This window comes from Hypomesus transpacificus, chromosome 8 (genome assembly GCF_021917145.1).
Source record: "Hypomesus transpacificus isolate Combined female chromosome 8, fHypTra1, whole genome shotgun sequence".
In the NCBI taxonomy this organism is placed as follows: domain Eukaryota; kingdom Metazoa; phylum Chordata; class Actinopteri; order Osmeriformes; family Osmeridae; genus Hypomesus; species Hypomesus transpacificus.
In genome coordinates, this window is record NC_061067.1 from 1098164 (window position 1) to 1116817 (window position 18654).

The following is an 18654-nucleotide window of genomic DNA, read 5'->3' on the forward strand; positions in this document are numbered from 1 at the left end:
CCCCCCCCCCCCCCCCCCCCCCCCCCCCCTGTTGACATGCTGTTTGAAAACAGTCTCCTTTTAGGCCACTTCAGCTAGATAGCAAAAAATATTTTATAGCCTACTATCACAGTAGCTTAGCTTTCTTTGAAAAAAAGTATATAATTAATCACTTCAAAAAGACGGTTAAGTCTATGACTGAGAATGCATTGTCTTGAAGGCTAGATAACATATTTAAAAATAAATCGTGTAACCAAGTGGCATTTACCTAACACTTTTTGTTACCTTTTTAGACTGAAATATAGGGTGGGTGGCTATTATTTTTCATGTAGGCTACTGTAAATTTCCTAAAGACTCGATCGTTGAGTCAGGTGTCGCTTAGAATAGAGCTACCCCCATCTATATTACTAAAGCAGTTGGTGCTGGGCTCTTCCAAAGTCATGTAAAAATTGTACAAGTTATAGGTTGTTTTTAACAAAGGTATGTAAAATGCCATGGTTTTCAAATGTCAACAATTATTTTGATTAATACATGTGCAGAAAATACCTTTATACATGTATTATCTTGGTTGTTTCATGTAATTAGCTCGAACAAATGACACGATGAGTTCAATTTGAGATATTTCGACTCGTTGACAATAAGACAACAAAGTTGAGCAAAGCAGTCTTAAAGTCAAATTCGACAATGAAGGTCCAAACAATGGAAACAATGTGACAGATCGAAACGTGACATCAGAGGTAAAACATCAAAGCGTCAAAATATAGATCATTGAAGACATCGCCATTGTGGTTGTCATTGCCAGGTCTGGGCTGGCGTATGTTCACAGACAAACGAACAATTTTCACACAGAGATCGTTTTTTTGTCTAGGGAGCCAGGCACATGCCTCGTCTTTAAATGTAGCTTGCAATATTTTGCAAGAGAAAGACTCGGAACATTGCTAATCTTCCCTCTCACTAGACTAGAGACTACGGGAAAAAGCTACCCACAATGCATAGCAATGCTAGCTACTCTTAGCGGAATAGCCAGCGAGCAGAAAACAACAACAAGAGCGTGAACGAGGCTCAACAACAGGCTAGCTAGCTTCCAAGGCCAGCTGCATGGATAGCGACAATAACGACGACCAGGATTCAGCGAACGCGGTGTCCTTTTCAACATTCTTTGTAATATACACTGATAATGTGAGTAATGTAGGCATTTTAGGTACGCTGTAATCATATCGCTTCGACAATTTAGTGAACCTGCTTGCAAGCCATTCCGCTAGCTATATCGGCGTCTCTCTATGTTTGAATATCTTCCGGCGGCAGCGGTGGCAGCAGCAGCGGTGCCATGAACAGTGGACTCCCAGCTTCAGCTGCTCCGCTTGGGGGTATTGGAATAACTAACATCAAGGTGAAGTTTTGCCGATATTACGCGAAGGACAAGACTTGCTTTTATGGGGACGAGTGTCAATTCTTGCACGAGGATCCGTCAATGGCAAGCCTGTCTATGCACGGCGGAGGCAGCCCTGTCCCCCTATCCATGGCAGGGGGAACCGTGACAGGAGCGGGGTATTCACTCGGTGGAACAGCAGCGGGCGGTGGGGGAACGAATGTCCCTAAAAAGGGCGAATCTCTGGGGCCTGCAGGCACGGCTCTAGAGGGACAGTTGTTAACCAGTGAGTGTGCCTAAGCTTTGTTTCCTTTCCAACACAACAAGGCCTTGCTGACACGGCCTCAAATGTAGTTAGTTTTGGGCCTAGCAATGGGCTTTGTTAAAATTGTCACCGAGGATTCTTTTTAGGCCTCTTTCCCCTCGAAAACAACGTGGGATGCTAAGCTAACTATGTATTTTAAATTCTACCACTAGCTACATTAACACGCTAAACAACTTGCTAACTTGTCATACGGTGTGGTTATGGTGGACACTACATGGTTATCTAGTGGCGTGTGGTAGATTCGGTCTAATGGGCAGTCCTTTCAGTAAACCTGGTTTTTGTTATTGGTCCGTGGTGAGTGGGCACAAATTGACAGCTAATATTAGCTAGTTGGCTAAGTTAGCTAGCTAGCTTAGTTTACGTCCCTTTCAAGCAGCTCTGTGATTGGTTAAACCGTGCAGTGATCAACATACGTTCAGTTTCCCCCCTTTTTCATAACTAAGTTACAGCCACAAATCTCTTGCACTCACAAAGAAAGTAAACAAATCATAATGCACTGACTGGATTGATTACTGCAATTGACTTGAATGGATCAGTAGCCATGATAATGATCAATTATGCTTCCAAAATCTATAATATGATGTCTGTATGTGCGGAAGCGCAAAGTATCAATGCATATTTGGTATAGTGCCATAGCATTTTTAGATCGTCTTATTTTTTATGATTTAAAGTTTGTTTTAAAAGCCATTTGTCCACAGTCACTGGGATGGAGGTCGGGACCCTGAGTGAGGGCAATCTAACCAACTCCTACTTTAGTAGCAGCTTCATCGGAGTTAATGGATTTGGAAGCCCTGCAGAGTCTAAATACACCATGATGCAGGTAATAACATTGACAAGGTCGATAAGTAAGGAGCCTGTGAGCTCCCCTGATGCACTTTGTCTGAGCTGTCGTGTGAGGTCAGAAACTTGCAGGGCTTCTGCACATATAAGACCATACAAAACTAGATGGTGATTATCAGGTTTATTTTGAATCTGCATCATCTTTGTTGTCAATAGAGAATTACCAGCAGCAGCAGCTCTCCCAGTCTAATCAATGATGGTGCCAAGAACTACAGCCACAGCACTCATGGTGAGTAATAGGATACTGAACATGCATGTTTGGAATATTACAGAATACCCCCTGGAATCTTGCCACCTTAGATTTTAGAATTCCAATGCTTTTGATTCTGTTTCAGGGTGTTTAAATGTTTGGAAATATATTTTTTGTTAAATTCAGATTTATTTATTTATTTCTGATCCAGATCCTGTAAATTCCCCCACGTCTTCCCTCTTCGGGGATTTTGGTGCCCTAAGCATATCTCAAAGGAGAAAGGTAAGAAAATCAACATCTGTTCTCGAACTCTTATCAAGGAAATTGAAATAACCTTGAATCGAATTGAGCTTTCCCTGTTTTACATATACTTGTGCAGTGCTCATGGTGTATATTTCATTGGTCGCTTGTTAAACAGACAGAATACGCTTTATTTTGTACCTTTCCGTTAGTCATTTAGCCACTGGGTAGCTTGCAAACTATAGTTTGCTTCTGAAAGCCTGACTATATTCAGTTTGGCTATTTAGCTAGGTAGCTTCTGTAACGTTTTGAATATAAATCTAACCCAGGCTTTCACTCCACAATGGCCTCCTCGTATGTCAGAACATGTCCGTGACGGTTTTCCTTTAGCGATGTGAGAAATACAATTTTGAACAACTTAGTGGAGTCTGTGCCGGTTGGTTTCTTTGGAAATTCGTTCTGTATGCAGTAGCTAGTTTCTGAGTCTAGTTTCTGTGTTTTCAACAAACGGCGAACAAGTACACATATGCGTCATTAATCTTTAGCATTTTAGTCTAGGAGAGTAATTAAACTTTATGGATCTGAACATAACACATCAATTGCTTTTATCCTCCTGCGTCTCCAGGCCCCTAACCCGACAGCCAGTGAGTTCATCCCCAAAGGGGTCCCTCGCATGGCCTCCCTGGCCCAGTCTAGCGCGCCAGCCTTCCCATCGCCCCTCTTCCCTCACCCCGCTCTCAGCGGCTCCACGGCTGCTGCCCTCTCTCCCGGTGAGACAAACCAGATGACTGACGATCGCTAGTCGTGCACAACCAAAGTCTTCTCTATGCTCCTTAAATGTTCTTGTGCATGATGATGGCCGTCTTTTTATAGTTCACATTGAGAACCAAGTCTCTCAGAATGGGTTATCAATAATCAGTGTCTCTTTGAATTCTTGTGAAGGGATGTCTCTGTCCGCGGGGTCCTCTCCCCTCCACTCCCCAAAGATCACGCCCCACACTTCACCTGCCCCGCGCCGACGGAGTCACACCCCAAACCCCAACCCCAACCCAGCCAATTACATGGTACCCACCAGCGCCTCTGACCAGCTCACAGCTCACATGATCCAGAAGGAGACCGTGGGGGGGACTACCTACTTCTACACTGACAACACCCCCGCGCCCATGGCTGGGATGGTATGTCCCGTTTTTGTAATCTCCTTGGTAACTGATCGCCCTCTCCACTCCTGTGCGTGCTGTCATCTCAAAACCATGTTTGTTTTTTTCCACCCATTTTCGGTGCTTAACTGAAGCGTCTTTTGAGAACCTTTTCGTAATGGCAGTTTAAAAGCCATCCATCAACTTCATTTTTCTTTTTTTAGTTTTGATTTCTTCATAAATGGGAAGTTCTGTTCTGAGGGTGGCTGCTGGTTTCTGGTCCTCCAGGTGTTTCCTACCTACCATATCTACCCCCCTACTGCTCCACATGTGGCCTACATGCAGCCCAAAGCCAATGCCCCGTCTTTCTTCATGGCAGATGAACTCCGACAGGTACACGCATCCTCGCCTCCTCCACCTGTCTGTGTATCACCCCCTCCCACCTCCCACACATACACACCATGTCTTCTTTGCTGTGGAGTTCATCTCTGGTCTCATGACCTACGGTTCCTTTCAGGAGCTGATCAACAGACATCTGATAACCATGGCCCAGATAGACCAGTCAGAAAACCCAGGTAAGGCATCTATCACACCAACTGTCCAGTGGGTTGTAGTCACCGCTGTCGTTTACCACATGAAACGGTTTCGACCATGTGGTTAGTCGCAGAAAAAGTATGGACTGACTCACATTGGGGTTTGTTCCTGTATGTTGGACATCCAATGTGTATGTTTCCATACTCTTTGTTGTGTTTTGCCCCTCCTGTTGGTCTCCCAGGCGTCCCCTCAGAAGTGGACAGCTACCACAGCCTGTTTCCGCTGGAGCCCGTCCCCCCACCCAATCGCATGCAGAAGACCAGCAATTTCAGCTACATCACTTCCTGTTACAAGGCGGTCAACAGCAAGGATGATCTACCGTACTGCCTGAGGAGAATACAGGGTGAGAGGAAGGTGTAGGAGCCAAAGCAGCTTGTATTTTCAGTTTTTATACGTCGCAGATTCTCCCATCTTGAGTCAGTGATCAACCTGGGTGTGGTGTATTGAACAGTTTCTTGTGTCCCTTCAGAAGTCGCTCTTACATTTACATTACACTTATGCATTTAGCAGACGCTTTTCTCCAAAGCGACCTCCAAGAGAGAGCTTTACAAAAGTGCATAGGTCACTCATCATAACAATAAGATAGCCCCAAACATTGCGGGTAACCAAAAAATGAAGCATACATTGTGAAAACTAAATAAGTGCCAAAGGGAAGAACCATAAGCGCATGTAGTTAAACAAGATACAATTAAACAACATGAACCTTGAAAAGTGCGAGGGTGTACCTGTGGAAAAAAGTAAGCAACAAAATTATATTACACAGCAAGTACAATAGTTTAAGTCAGTTACAACTAACCAACAAGAGCAGCAAGTCTCTCAATAAGTCATTGTGATCCTGGAGGAAACATCAGGTCCAGCCAAACATTCCCAAGTGCCATTGTACTCCCGGAACAAGTGCGTCTTGAGCCTCTTGTTGATTCCCCTGTGTGTGACTTTGTTCAGGGTTCCGCTTGGTGAACACCAAGTGCATGATACTGGTGGACATGTGGAAGAAGATTCAACACTCCAACGCTGTGACTCTGAGGGAGGTGTTCACCACCAAGGCCTTTGGAGACCACTGTGAGTCTGCCTCTGTCTTCAGCTCTAACAGGGTCTCCTCAGGGTCTAATGAATCTAACTATTTGATGTGATGGATTGATCAGGGAACTGACCCCCCCCCCAAAAAAAAACAAAACAAAAAACAACTGTAAATATGTTTACGATAAAACCAATTGGAGATATATTTATACTGTGTATAATCATTTTGGGATTGTTGGGAGTGTTTGTATCTGTGTACGCCTGCCTTCCTTACGTTCATGTTGGCGAGGACAGAAGGGCACACCAGCCTTATCGTCACAGGTCTTACTGGGTTACCCATCATGCATCTGTCTGTCCCCAGCTTTGGTATTCTCCTACGACTTCCACGCTGGTGCAGAGACCATGTTCAGCAGGCACTTCATCGACCCAGCTGCCGACTCCTACTTCACCAAGAGGAAGTGGGGTGAGTAACCCCCCCTTCCCCACCCCAACCACACACGCACAGACATGGGCTGCTTGATTGTGCCAAAAATCATACGATTCTTCTTCTTTTTTTGCTGTTGGTTTTGTATAACTGCCAATATGATGCAACTGGAAAAACTAAAAACTAAATACAACAAATCCAGCCGAAATTAGGAAAGTGGTTTATCAATATGCCAAAGGGTCACCCAATGGGAATCCTGATGAGAACAGAGGGTTAGCGTAAACTCAGCAGCAGTTTGCATCACTTGAGGTAAAAAAGGAGAGGGGGGGAAGGGCATTGGCGCATTGTTTTTAGTGTTAGTGTACCCACATACCTTCACCTTTTAAAAGACACTCCAGTAGTTGGGTATGGTACTGCCACACTCCTTGCTGACCAGCATTTGTAGCCATGAGTGCAGGCTAAGTAGACAGTCACAACAACCCATACAAGTGTAGCATGAAGCAACATGTCACATCCTGGCTGATAGGGAGAATGGGCTTGTTTTCCACACCGTTTTTACGGTGGGCTGAAAGTGAAAGACAAAAATGCGAGCATCAATGCTGAACAGAATGCCGCACAATCTTATCTTGGTTTCATAATTGTTGGAAGCCAAAACATCCAGGTCTTACCACATAGTGTTGCCCACCTAGACACAGCGATCAGCTTTTCATTTCAAATCTGTCGATCTGCTTTTCTTATCAAAGATATAGACTGTAGTCATTTTGAATTCTTTTTTTGGACCGATAACCGACGCTCGTTAACGACTATTGACCGTTAACTGACAAGATAAAAAATGTTGAATGGACTGTGTTTGTTAAAAAAAATACCAATACAACTAAAGTTTTTTCCCCCCCATAAGGAGTATATTTTTAAATGGCAGCTTAAACATCAACAGAACAAAAACTGATTAACGAAAGGAAAACATTGAATCAGAAAGCGCTGGCTGGAGACCCAGACTACCTACATGATAATCGGATCTAACAACACGGAAATACAATGATCTCTGCAGTTATTTTGCTGATTGCCAAAGTAGCAGAAAATGACTTGATTTGTCGCTAGTCGCTACCTAAGACTTTTTTGTCACTAGGGAAGGTAAAAAGTAGCTCAATCTTGTTCTAGCGACATTGTCGCAAAATTGGCAAAACTTGGCAACCGATAATATTAACCGCTAAACATTCCTATTGTCGGTTAACAGTTACACGGTTAATTATGAGCATCCGTACTGGACCGTCCTGACTGTTTTTAGAGGAGGCATGCTGAATGCGTATGCTGCAGATCCCCCATGCAGACGTGTTGCGTAGTGTCTGTGCGTGTGACTGGGGTGAGAATTTCAGCAGTTGTGTAGATGTAGGTCTAGGTGGGACTGCTGTGTGACAGTTGTGTGTGTGAGAGACAGAGAAAGGGGGGGAGGGTCTGTGGCTGAAACTGAGTCCTGAAGTCAGCTGCATTCACTTGCGGTACATTTCAGAACCCAGAAGGAAACGAAAAAATAAAACGCAGTGGTCATGTTGAGACGTTGGAGTGGCGATGAGGTGCAAGAAACACCCATGATACTTGAGCTAATAACAATCTCCCTTCGCCCCACACCGGCCTGTGTGGATGTGGGGCCCCTGTAGGGTTGGGATACGATCCTATAAGTAGTTTGTCAAGAGATCTGGAAATGTGGTTGAACGTTTTCCGGTGTCTTTGTGCAGGCCAGCATGAGCCTCCACCACCAAGGCAGCACGCTGGCCTGCTCCCCGAGTCTCTGATCTGGGCTTACATCGTCCAGCTCAGCTCAGCCCTTCGCACCATCCACACTGCTGGCCTGGCCTGCCGGGTTATGGACCCTAGCAAGATCCTCATCACTGGCAAAACCAGGTACACACACACACACACTTTGCATCATTCAAGGCAACGGATGTAACGCATAGTAGGGGGTCAGATGGCTGAGTGGTTAGGGAGTCGGGCTGTGAATCAGAAGGTTGTTGGTTCGTTTCCCGGCCGTGCCAAATGATATTGTGTCCTCGGGCAAGGCACTTCAACCTACTTGCCTCGGGGGAATGTCCCTGTCCTTACTGTAAGTCACTCTGGATAAGAGCGTCTGCTAAATGTAGTAACAGGAACAGCTCCGTGTTACCATGGTTAGTGCGGTAAGAGAGAACCATCAACAAGTGTACGCAGCACACTGTTCTTCTCATCCTCTCTCACCCTGCCCTCATCCTCTCTCACCCTGTCCTCTGCAGGTTACGGGTAAACTGTGTCGGGGTGTTTGACGTCTTAACATTTGACAACAGTCAGACCAACCACCTGGCCCTTATGCCACAGTATCAGGTATAAAACTTTGACCAGATACCGTGTTGAGAAAAAGGGTGTCATCTGTGTACTAAGAGGAAGTGTGTGTGTGTGTGTGTGTGTGTGTAGCAAGCAGATCTCATCTCCCTGGGCAAGGTGGTGTTGGCCCTGGCGTGTAACTCTCTGGCTGGGATTCAGAGGGAGAACCTGCAGAAGGCCATGGAGCTAGTGTCCATCAACTACTCATCAGACCTCAAGAACCTCATCCTGTAAGGAAGTGTACATGCACACGCTCTCTCGCACTCTCGCTCTCTCGCTCTCTCACTCTCACACACACACACACACACACTTTATTCCAAGGTCACTTGAACAAACGCATTCCCAAGCACCCTCTGATCCAGGCTGCCTGTGCTCGTGTGCAGGTATCTGTTGACTGAGCAGTCACGTCTGCGCAGCGTCAATGACATCATGCCCATGATTGGAGCCCGCTTCTACACTCAGCTGGACGCCTCGCAGATGAGGAACGATGTCATAGAGGAAGACCTGGCCAAGGTACGCAAACATACCTCGTGGTGCTGCATTTGTCTTTCCTACGCGAGCGTGCGTACGTGTGTGTGTGTGTGTGTGTGTGGGGGACACGTGGTAGGATGTGTTTTCAGGTCATGGAGCCTATTTTGGTCCTGCATGCTGCTGCAGTGTGTGACGGTCCAGTTGAGGTGATGCAGGGTGCTGTGGTGACAGGATGTGCAGCGCAGTCTGAGTTCTGACCACAGCTTCCCTATTCCTCAGCTTCTCACCACCACCTTTCTCTTCTGTTCTTCTTCTGTCTTTCGCACCCCTCCTCTTCCTCATTCCTGACATCCGCCCCCCATCATCCACCCTCCATCATCCACCCTCCATCATCCGCTCCCCATCATCCACCCCCCATCATCCACCCTCCATCATCCACCCTCCATCATCCACCCTCCATCCCCCATCATCCACCCCCCATCATCCACCCTCCATCATCCACCCTCCATCATCCATCATCCACCCTCCATCATCCATCATCCACCCTCCATCATCCACCCTCCATCATCCTCTCTCCATCATCCGCCCTCCATCATCCGCCCCCCATCATCCGCCCCCCATCATCCGCCCCCCATCATCCGCCCTCCATCATCCGCCCTCCATCATCTCTCCATCATCCACCCTCCATCATCCGCCCTCCATCATCCACCCCCCATCATCCGCCCTCCATCATCCACCCCCCATCATCCACCCTCCATCATCCGCCCTCCATCATCCACCCTCCATCATCCACCCCCTTGATGAAGATGGGCATCATAGTTCTGCTGCTCTATTTGGGTCTCAGTAGCCTGGCTTCCTGTTTTTGTCACACTTCTGTTGTCAAAATGTTGATCAGTATGACCATGCTGGTAAAGGGCTTATTATGAAGATGCAGACTGTGCTGGGACATGGGTCTTTTAACAAGGTTTTACATGTTGATTAACTTTAATTTTTATATGTGACATTTTATAAAATTTGTGGTTTAAAAACAAAACAAAAACACACTTTATACAGAACACCTTCTCATCACACATACACACGTGCCCTTGTGTGAAACTAGGGCAGTGGTTGATGTGTATTCTTGTGATTGTTCATAGTCTGGGTAGTGACTTACACACACGGACCAGGGTAGGGCTGGGTGATCAGACAAATATCGACGGTCGGCTGATTCCATCGCAGTTTTAGTCGATTTTAATTCCTTTGTTTTGGTTAATTAAATGGAAATGTTTTAGTGCAAAAGTGTTTGAGATTGCTGGCTGGGTAACTTGGCCTTTTGCAGCTTCTGCTGTCGGTGCTACACTAGTGTGTTCTGCTGGGTCATGCACCCCTAGTGTCCTTCTGGGTCATGCACCCCTAGTGTCCTGCTGGGTCATGCACCCCTAGTGTCCTGCTGGGTCATGCACCCCTAGTGTCCTTCTGGGTCATGCACCCCTAGTGTCCTTCTGGGTCATGCACCCCTAGTGTTCTGCTGGGTCATGCACCCCTAGTGTTCTGCTGGGTCATGCACCCCTAGTGTCCTGCTGGGTCATGCACCCCTAGTGTTCTGCTGGGTCATGCACCCCTAGTGTTCTGCTGGGTCATGCACCCCTAGTGTCCTTCTGGGTCATGCACCCCTAGTGTTCTGCTGGGTCATGCACCCCTAGTGTTCTGCTGGGTCATGCACCCCTAGTGTCCTTCTGGGTCATGCACCCCTAGTGTCCTTCTGGGTCATGCACCCCTAGTGTCCTTCTGGGTCATGCACACCTAGTGTCCTTCTGCGTCATGCACCCCTAGTGTTCTGCTGGGTCATGCACCCCTAGTGTCCTGCTGGGTCATGCACCCCTAGTGTTCTGCTGGGTCATGCACCCCTAGTGTCCTGCTGGGTCATGCACCCCTAGTGTTCTGCTGGGTCATGCACCCCTAGTGTCCTTCTGGGTCATGCACCCCTAGTGTTCTGCTGGGTCATGCACCCCTAGTGTTCTGCTGGGTCATGCACCCATAGTGTCCTGCTGGGTCATGCACCCCTAGTGTTCTGCTGGGTCATGCACCCCTAGTGTCCTTCTGGGTCATGCACCCCTAGTGTTCTGCTGGGTCATGCACCCCTAGTGTTCTGCTGGGTCATGCACCCCTAGTGTCCTTCTGGGTCATGCACCCCTAGTGTTCTGCTGGGTCATGCACCCCTAGTGTTCTGCTGGGTCATGCACCCCTAGTGTTCTGCTGGGTCATGCACCCCTAGTGTCCTTCTGGGTCATGCACCCCTAGTGTCCTTCTGGGTCATGCACCCCTAGTGTCCTTCTGGGTCATGCACCCCTAGTGTTCTGCTGGGTCATGCACCCCTAGTGTGTCCTGCTGGGTCATGCACCCGCAAATAGGAGTGCAACGGATCACAAAACTCACAGTTCATCAAACTGCACTTTTAAGCCACACATCTTGTCATTTGAACTCCAAACCAGGGTGTTGTGACTCACGTCACCCCCCTGACACCCTTGACTAGTGGGAGCCATACAGCCACAAAGCAGCACTGCTTCAGATTGAGGGGAGGAGGTTTACCTGAGGGGGGGAGGAGGTTTACCTGAGGGGGGGGGGGGGGGAGGATATCTCAGTGGAGGGTTTTGGGAGAGTGTAGTATTTGCCTCACGGTCGTGGTTCCTGTGTTGGTTGCAGGAGGTGCAGAATGGCCGTCTCTTCCGTCTCTTGGCCAAACTGGGAACCATCAACGAGAGGCCAGAGTAAGAAGATCCTTTTCTAACACTCCCAACTTCTGCCTCTTTTCCTTCACAACGTGTTTAAAAGTTTCGCATAAACCCAAACAGGTTTCAATGTGAGGTGACTTGCAGCTGAGCTCCCTGTGGTGTGATGTGGGTGTTTGTCCAGGTTTCAGAAGGACCCTACGTGGTCAGAGACGGGGGATCGCTACCTGCTCAAGTTGTTCCGAGACCACCTGTTCCACCAGGTGACCGAAGCAGGGAGCCCCTGGATCGACCTGAGCCACATCGTCTCCTGCCTCAACAAAGTTAGTCTGATCAGGCCTCTCTCTCTCGCTCTCTCTCTCTCTCGCGCTCTCTCGCGCTCTCTCTCGCTCTCTTTCTCTGTCTCTGTGTGTGTTCCGTTTCCCCTCTTCTCTCCCCTTCTCTCTGAATCCCTGCTCCCTTTTTCTTTCTCCTCCATTTGAGCCGTGTGCCATTTGACATGCGGAGTACGTACCCTATGTGTCTATGTTTTTTTATATCTGGAGGTTCACAAGGATGGTCATACCAGGACCTGTATCTAACGTGTGTGTGTGTGTGTGTGTGTAGCTGGACGCTGGCGTGCCTGAGAAGATCAGCCTGGTGTCTCGTGATGAGAAGAGTGTACTGGTAGTGACCTACTCTGATCTGAAGCGCTGCTTTGACAGCACCTTCCAGGAACTGCAGGCTGCTGCCACAGGCCCCCTGTAACGGCCCTCCCTCCCCAGGCCGCAGGGGGGGGCTGCCTGGACCGGAGCACATTATTGCACTACTGTGGACGAGCAGGCGCATGGGGATGACATCATCATCAGCGTGGCGAGGGCAGATGGATGGGACCTGCTGAACCTCAGTCACATACACTGTCCTGTCCACCAGGAAGGATTTTCTAAAGTGTATTTTTTTAGTTTTCCTAACCCTGCAGCTACGAGTAAAAAAAAAAAAATAAGTTACGGACTTACGACGGAAGCTGTGATGAGGATGTTGACAATTTATTATTATTTTCTTTTTTAAGACTTGGGGAACAAAACAAACAAGAAAACAAACTGTGTTTTTGGACTTTCCTGCTTTTAATTTCTACATTTCAAATTTATTTTTCTGTGGAGGATGCACTAAGATTTCTTTCTCTTTTTCTTTTTTTTTTTTTTGGTGAGTGGCCTACAGGGTGCACCAATGTTGAGGCAAGGTCTCACACTGTCTCACACACACACACACACACACTGAGGACGGATACTAACCCAGCTTTCAAAAAAAAGAGAGAAAAACAAAAAAGAGAAGAAAAAAACGATGTATTCCTGCTGGAGACGCCTTGATACCAACGCACTACGAGACGGGACAAACCACTCCTGGATTAGAGGGGAGATGAAACCCATTCCATCTTGTAGGTTCCCACTCGGAAAGGACAAACCACTGGGTTCTGGGGGGCGTGGGGGGGACTGACTTCTGTCTGAATAGGACAGGCCGGGGGGGGGGGGGGCTGAGAACAGGGGGACATTAAATGGTGTGGTTTCTGTTGGCACTGAGGCATGTGCTCTCACAATGCTGTGTACGTGTTTGTTACGGAGGCCGAGTCATGTGACCTCCTGTGTAGGTGTCCTGGACGCTGAGTCATGTGACCTCCTGTGTAGGTGTCCTGGACGCTGAGTCATGTGACCTGGACGCTGTTGTAGACGTTGTGGATGATGGATTCATGGGGTTGGATGGATGGACCTGCTGGGTGTGGCCGTCTGTCCAAAACTAGGATGAAGCCCGTGGTCCAGGCCGTGTTACAAACGTGCCAGCTCTGACTCTGTGGAATGGCCTTCATTTCGTCTACTTGTCTTCCCTCAAATTTCTCTCTCCTGACTCCTTCCCACCTTTCTTTCTTGCTTTCTTTTTGTAACATCCCCACCCCTCCCTAAAGTAACGCTTTTTTTTGTGATGGTTTTCTAGCTGCTTCCGTTCTTTTGCTCAGCTGTTGTGCAGTGATGCATGATGGGATATGGAAGTACAGACTTTGCCTCAACACAATTTTATTCTGTGGACCAATTCCAGCAGGGGTGGGTGGGGGTTGGGGTTGGGGAGGGGGGTGGGAGGGAGGGAGGGAAGGAGAAGGGGAGAGTGTTGATTTGTTTTTATTTGACTTTTAAGATCATGTGACGCAAACGTGCTGGAGACTCAGAGTAGTGACATCTCCTCTCCCCCCCTGACTCCGTCACCCATGACGACCGCAGGGTGCTCCAGGGGGGCGGGGGAGGGGCATGGGGGGGCTGTTGCACTCATTTTGATGGTTTGGATTTCTCTCAGGATGACGGACAGCTGGAGGGGCCCAATGACAGAATGTGTTTGGCCGTCGTTGGCCACCCTTTCTCCAGTCAGATCGATGAACTAAGGTGGTGTGGGCGGGACATTAAGGAACAGCTCACTCGACATACGTTATTTTACCAACAACATGAATGTTGTTGATTCCTCCAGACAGTTTTTAGCTCGGTTACTTGGGCACTTCCTTGTAAGCTTAATGACAATTCTTTTTACTTTACATTGTTACACAGCATAACTAAGTAATACCAGAGAGAAAACTGTCTTTGGGGGAAACAAGGATGTCAGGATAAGGGTAAAAGAGTGAACGATGCCTTTTAAAGTGTTTTTTTTGGGGGGTGAGGGGGTGGGGTGAACATTAGGGATGCTGTGTGGGGTGAGTATGAGTTGCTCCCAATCACAGATGTAGGACCAGGATACCTTTGTTATTCCGATGCTGTACCACCAGGAAGGAAAGGGTCAAACTGACCACCGGTCAGCGTTTAGAGGGCAACTCTCTGACACCTGCTTGGAAGCTGGCTGTGTTAGAATCATGAACTATTTCCTCTTTTGTAGTGAAATGATCAGATAACAAACTTATTTTGGTCAATGTGGTGCTTAGACTACCTTACACACACACACAAACACACACACACACACACACACGGTCAAGGCTCATGCTACCACCCCTCACCCTATCTCACACACATGCATAATCGCACACACACACTCCAGTTATATAAGTGATTCCTGTGCCAGGCCCACACACACCTTCAATCACCATCTTAGTATGTTTTATGCCCCTCTTGTGTCCATTGTCTCAAATTTTGCAATATTTGTGTGTACAGCAGTATTTTAATAAAGAATACCAAACCTGAATTCCTTGTCTTGGGTCATTTGTGTTGTCGATTTATACTGCAACATTTTGTTGAGTGCTCGTTTTTTTATTTGAAGCATTTTAAAGGTGTTGGATACATACAGTGCAAAATAAACAAGGTGTTGGCAGCGTTCCAGACTCTGGCTGGTGTGTGTCCCACAGTTCATGTTGTAGACAGGCCCAGGACACAGTCAGGTGGATCTTCACCACAGCTGCAACACGTTGGTACTGTTATATAAATGAAAATAAATAGAAAATAGTCTAATATGTTACTCTACACATAATATCTTCCAGCATACAAGTGAGTGCGAACCTTTTCGGCTCTGTTCTATTTTGACTAGATGTTCCTCTTCTTAAAACGGTGTACTAGCTAGGTACCAATATAGATGTTAGCTATGAGGATGTTCGCAAGTGTAAAAGGCTTCTTGCTGACGTGTGAGAAGTGAGATTAATACTGTCGCTTATTTAGCTGCTCTTAGAAGGCTTGGTACTCCGTCTCTGTTAAGCATAAACTCCTGTTCAGAGGTCACAGGTCTACTGCATCTGCATTATATTGCCAGAAGTGTGTGGATACCTGTCTGTCACACCTCCTGAAACTGGTTGAAGACAGTACACACACTATACTCCAGCTAGTCGACCTTTTCAACACGCTTTGATGTCATAATCTTACGGATTTTCTTTGTGTTCTAACCTCTATGTATAAAGTGCAAACCGTCAGTCAGGCTGAGGGTTTGAGTGGAATAAGGAATGGAGCCTTGTTGAGGAAGCTATGTTGTACTACAGCATTCGTGATAAACCGCTAGGGGAGGGTGGAGGATTTGCAGTTTGAATGGAAAGTGTTGCATCATGGGTAGTGATGGTAGTGATGGGGATGGATAGAGGAGAGGAGCGGTGAAAGGTCTGGGGTGTTTAAAGAGGTAGAGAGAAAAAGAGAGAAAGAGGAAAGGTGGCCAACTGACAGGGGGTTAGAACAGATGGTGAGAAGATGCAGCGGGGAAGAAATGTTGAAGGGAGTGGGCAGAGTCAGTTATGGTTTTGATGATGAAAGAGGATGGTCCGCCCCAGGCCCTGTGAAGCCTTATCGACTCAGAGATGAAAAACCGTGAGGAGATGAGGGGGCTGAGGTAGACTACGACTGTACTACAGCTCCAATGGTGAGGCGACAGCTGTTGCTGTGCTAGGACGCTGGGGTCAGAGGGGCGTTAGGGTCTTTAGAACGAGGGGTAAAGGAAGGCGGAGTTGTAGTCGGGGGGAGGGGAGCAGTCCGTCTCCGAGTCACAGTCGTAGGCGAGGACGGGAGGCTCGTCGTCATGGAGACCCATCCCGTCGTTACACATGCAGGGCAACAGGCTTTCGCGGCACTTATGGATGGTGAAGAACCTGCGAGTACACAAGGAAGACCCTGTTAGTCATGCAGCCTGCTGGGAGGATCCTGACTGCAGGTGCAATGCGTCATGCTGTGCCAGACAAACATCGTTTGGACTGAATGCTTATGAAGGTGTGGAGGGATAGGGGTCAGGGGTCAGGGGTCAGGTGACCTGCTGAGGCTCCGGGTCTTGGTGCCGCTGCTCCACCTGACACATCTCAGCTCCTCCGAGGGAAGGATCATGCCACTGTCACTCTGCTCATTCTGAAACACACACACACACACACAGGGCAGCACACACAGGGCAGCACACACACAGGGCAGCACACACACACAGGGCAGCACACACACACAGGGCAGCACACACACAGGGCAGCACACAGGGCAGCACACACACACAGGGCAGCACACAGGGCAGCACACACACACACGGCAGCACACACACACACACAGGGCAGCACACACATACAGGGCAGCACACACACACACAGGGCAGCACACACACACACACACACACAGGGCAGCACACACACACACACACACACACACACACACAGGGCAGCACACACACACACGCATACACACAGGGCAGCACACACACACACACACACACAGGGCAGCACAAACACATACACACACAGGGCAGCACATCAGGGAGAGCCTTCTTGCACCTTTCTGTACTCGTGTTTGACGGTGTGATTCTGAAAGTGTTCTTTACTTCAAGACCAGATGGTTCCCTGCAGGGTGGTTCCTCAAACGTCTGAGGCAGCACCCCCCCCTCTGTGTTCCTGTGACTGAAACCGCAGGCAGAGTCGAGACAGGCAAACAACAGTCAGTGCAACCACAACTCAAACATAGGCCTAGCTCGCAATAGGTTAAGGTAATTTGTGAGAAGGTATTTTGTGAAAACATCAAAATGCATTAGAAATTGCATTTTGCATAACTTAAAAAAAAAATTGTGGGCAGAAACCAGCTGATCTACATCCAATGTGTGTGATATGAAGTGCCCAGTTTCTGCTACTGTGAACACAGTGCCTTACCCCAGACTGCTGACTCTGTGAGGCAGGGTAGTGGAGGTAGAAGACTTCCCTTCTTTGCCTGCCTCGCCACAATCTAATGTGTCCAGAGGGATGTAGTCCTTGCCCTCCTGATCAGAAGACAACAACACGATCAACGGGACCAGAACGATACAAGTCCTCTTGTAGTTGGATGTGTGTGTATGTGTGTGTATGTAAGTGTGTGCATGTAAGTGTGTGTATGTGTGTGTGTGAGTTTGTGTGTAGATCTAACCTGCTGGACCCTTGCCTGTAGCAAGTCTCCCAGTGTCTCCACCAGCCCAGTAAAAGTGGGACGGTCCGAAGGGTTGGCTTCCCAACAGGATAGCATAGTGTTGTAACTGTTACACACATACACATAAATACATACAAATAATCAGCGATTTGGTGGTTATTGTCATTCCTCTTCCTTCATTGAAAAAACAACAACAACATAAACTTCCTGTCCACTGACCCCCAAGAACCTCTTCACCCAGAGGTCCCCCAGAGGTCACCCAGAGGTCACCCAGAGGTCAACAGTCCTGTCAAATGTAGGCTGTCACTCACATCTCTGGAGTGCTGTACTCAGGGGCACGCATGCGTATGCCTTCCTTCAGCCTGTGGCAGAAGTCTTCATCAATGTGCAGCCCAGGGTATGGAGAGGCCCCTGTCAGCCACAGACACAGAGAGATCACACACACACACACCACACAAACACACACACACACACACACACAGAGAACAGACACTCACACACAAACACACACACACACACAAACACACACACACACACACACACACAGAGAACAGACACTTACACACACACACACACACACACACACACACACACCACACAAACACACACACACACACACACACACACACAGAGAACAGACACTCACACACACACACACACACACACACACACCACACAAACACACACACACACACACACACACACACACACAGAGAACAGACACTCACACACACACACACCACACAAACACACCTACACACACACACACACACACACACACACACACAGAGAACAGACACTCACAGATGATCAGGCTGTGTGTGTGGTAGGTGGACTGACCCAGAGAGAAGATCTCCCACAGCAAAACTCCAAAGGACCAGACGTCACTCTGGCTGGTGAACACTTTGTCAAAGATGGACTCTGGTGACATCCACTTCAGCGGCAGCCGTGCCTGGATAGCCAATCACAACAAGAACATGGTTCAGAAACAGACATTTACCCATCTCTTCCTGACAGGTGAGGCACCTGCAATCCTCTGGGACCTGGGACCTCTGGGACCTGGGACCTCTGGGACCTCTGGGACCTCTGGGGCCTGGGACCTCTGGGGCCTCTGGGACCTCTGGGACCTGGGACCTCTGGGACCTCTGGGGCCTGGGACCTCTGGG

The 18654-nt window shown here is 48.1% G+C and overlaps 2 protein-coding genes across 7 annotated transcripts in view; one reads left to right on the plus strand and one right to left on the minus strand.

Moving 5' to 3' along the window:
- Nucleotides 1-722: 722 nt before the first annotated feature.
- pan3 (poly(A) specific ribonuclease subunit PAN3) lies at nucleotides 723-14834 on the plus strand. Of its 6 annotated transcripts, XM_047023532.1 has the most exons (19): nucleotides 724-1158; nucleotides 1285-1634; nucleotides 2372-2493; nucleotides 2670-2742; nucleotides 2915-2985; nucleotides 3569-3713; nucleotides 3886-4118; nucleotides 4368-4472; nucleotides 4597-4654; nucleotides 4843-5016; nucleotides 5616-5732; nucleotides 6052-6153; nucleotides 7848-8013; nucleotides 8379-8466; nucleotides 8557-8696; nucleotides 8850-8979; nucleotides 11620-11684; nucleotides 11830-11968; nucleotides 12252-14834. In XM_047023532.1, exons 2-19 carry the CDS (start codon nucleotides 1307-1309, stop codon nucleotides 12390-12392), a joined length of 2397 nt encoding a protein of 798 aa, XP_046879488.1. In that variant the 5' UTR covers nucleotides 724-1158; nucleotides 1285-1306; the 3' UTR covers nucleotides 12393-14834. The 6 variants fall into 6 exon arrangements, with proteins under 6 accessions (XP_046879494.1, XP_046879495.1, XP_046879488.1 ...); XM_047023538.1 differs by having other exon boundaries at nucleotides 723-1369; XM_047023539.1 differs by lacking the exon at nucleotides 1285-1634 and having other exon boundaries at nucleotides 723-1158.
- A 49-nt stretch (nucleotides 14835-14883) lies between these two features.
- LOC124469962 (vascular endothelial growth factor receptor 1) overlaps nucleotides 14884-18654 on the minus strand; it is a 9345-nt gene continuing 5574 nt past the window's right edge. Inside the window, exons 6-12 of the mRNA XM_047023566.1 lie at nucleotides 18329-18440; nucleotides 17800-17899; nucleotides 17489-17594; nucleotides 17239-17345; nucleotides 16917-16992; nucleotides 16371-16462; nucleotides 14884-16212 (exon numbers count right to left, since the gene is read on the minus strand). Of these exons, the coding sequence (XP_046879522.1) occupies nucleotides 16044-16212; nucleotides 16371-16462; nucleotides 16917-16992; nucleotides 17239-17345; nucleotides 17489-17594; nucleotides 17800-17899; nucleotides 18329-18440 (762 nt within the window). The 3' untranslated portion in view covers nucleotides 14884-16043. The remainder of the gene's footprint in view (nucleotides 16213-16370; nucleotides 16463-16916; nucleotides 16993-17238; nucleotides 17346-17488; nucleotides 17595-17799; nucleotides 17900-18328; nucleotides 18441-18654) is intronic.

What these genes read in the sequence shown, in the direction of transcription:
- pan3 (XM_047023531.1), top strand. Translation starts at nt 1,307, where the DNA reads ATGAACAGTGGACTCCCAGCTTCAGCTGCTCCGCTTGGGGGTATTGGA. An exon ending in CTCATCACTGGCAAAACCAG is followed by an intron (nt 8,014 to 8,378) that starts GTACACACACAC and finishes TGTCCTCTGCAG; the next exon opens with GTTACGGGTAAACTGTGTCG. An exon ending in GACCTCAAGAACCTCATCCT is followed by an intron (nt 8,697 to 8,849) that starts GTAAGGAAGTGT and finishes GCTCGTGTGCAG; the next exon opens with GTATCTGTTGACTGAGCAGT.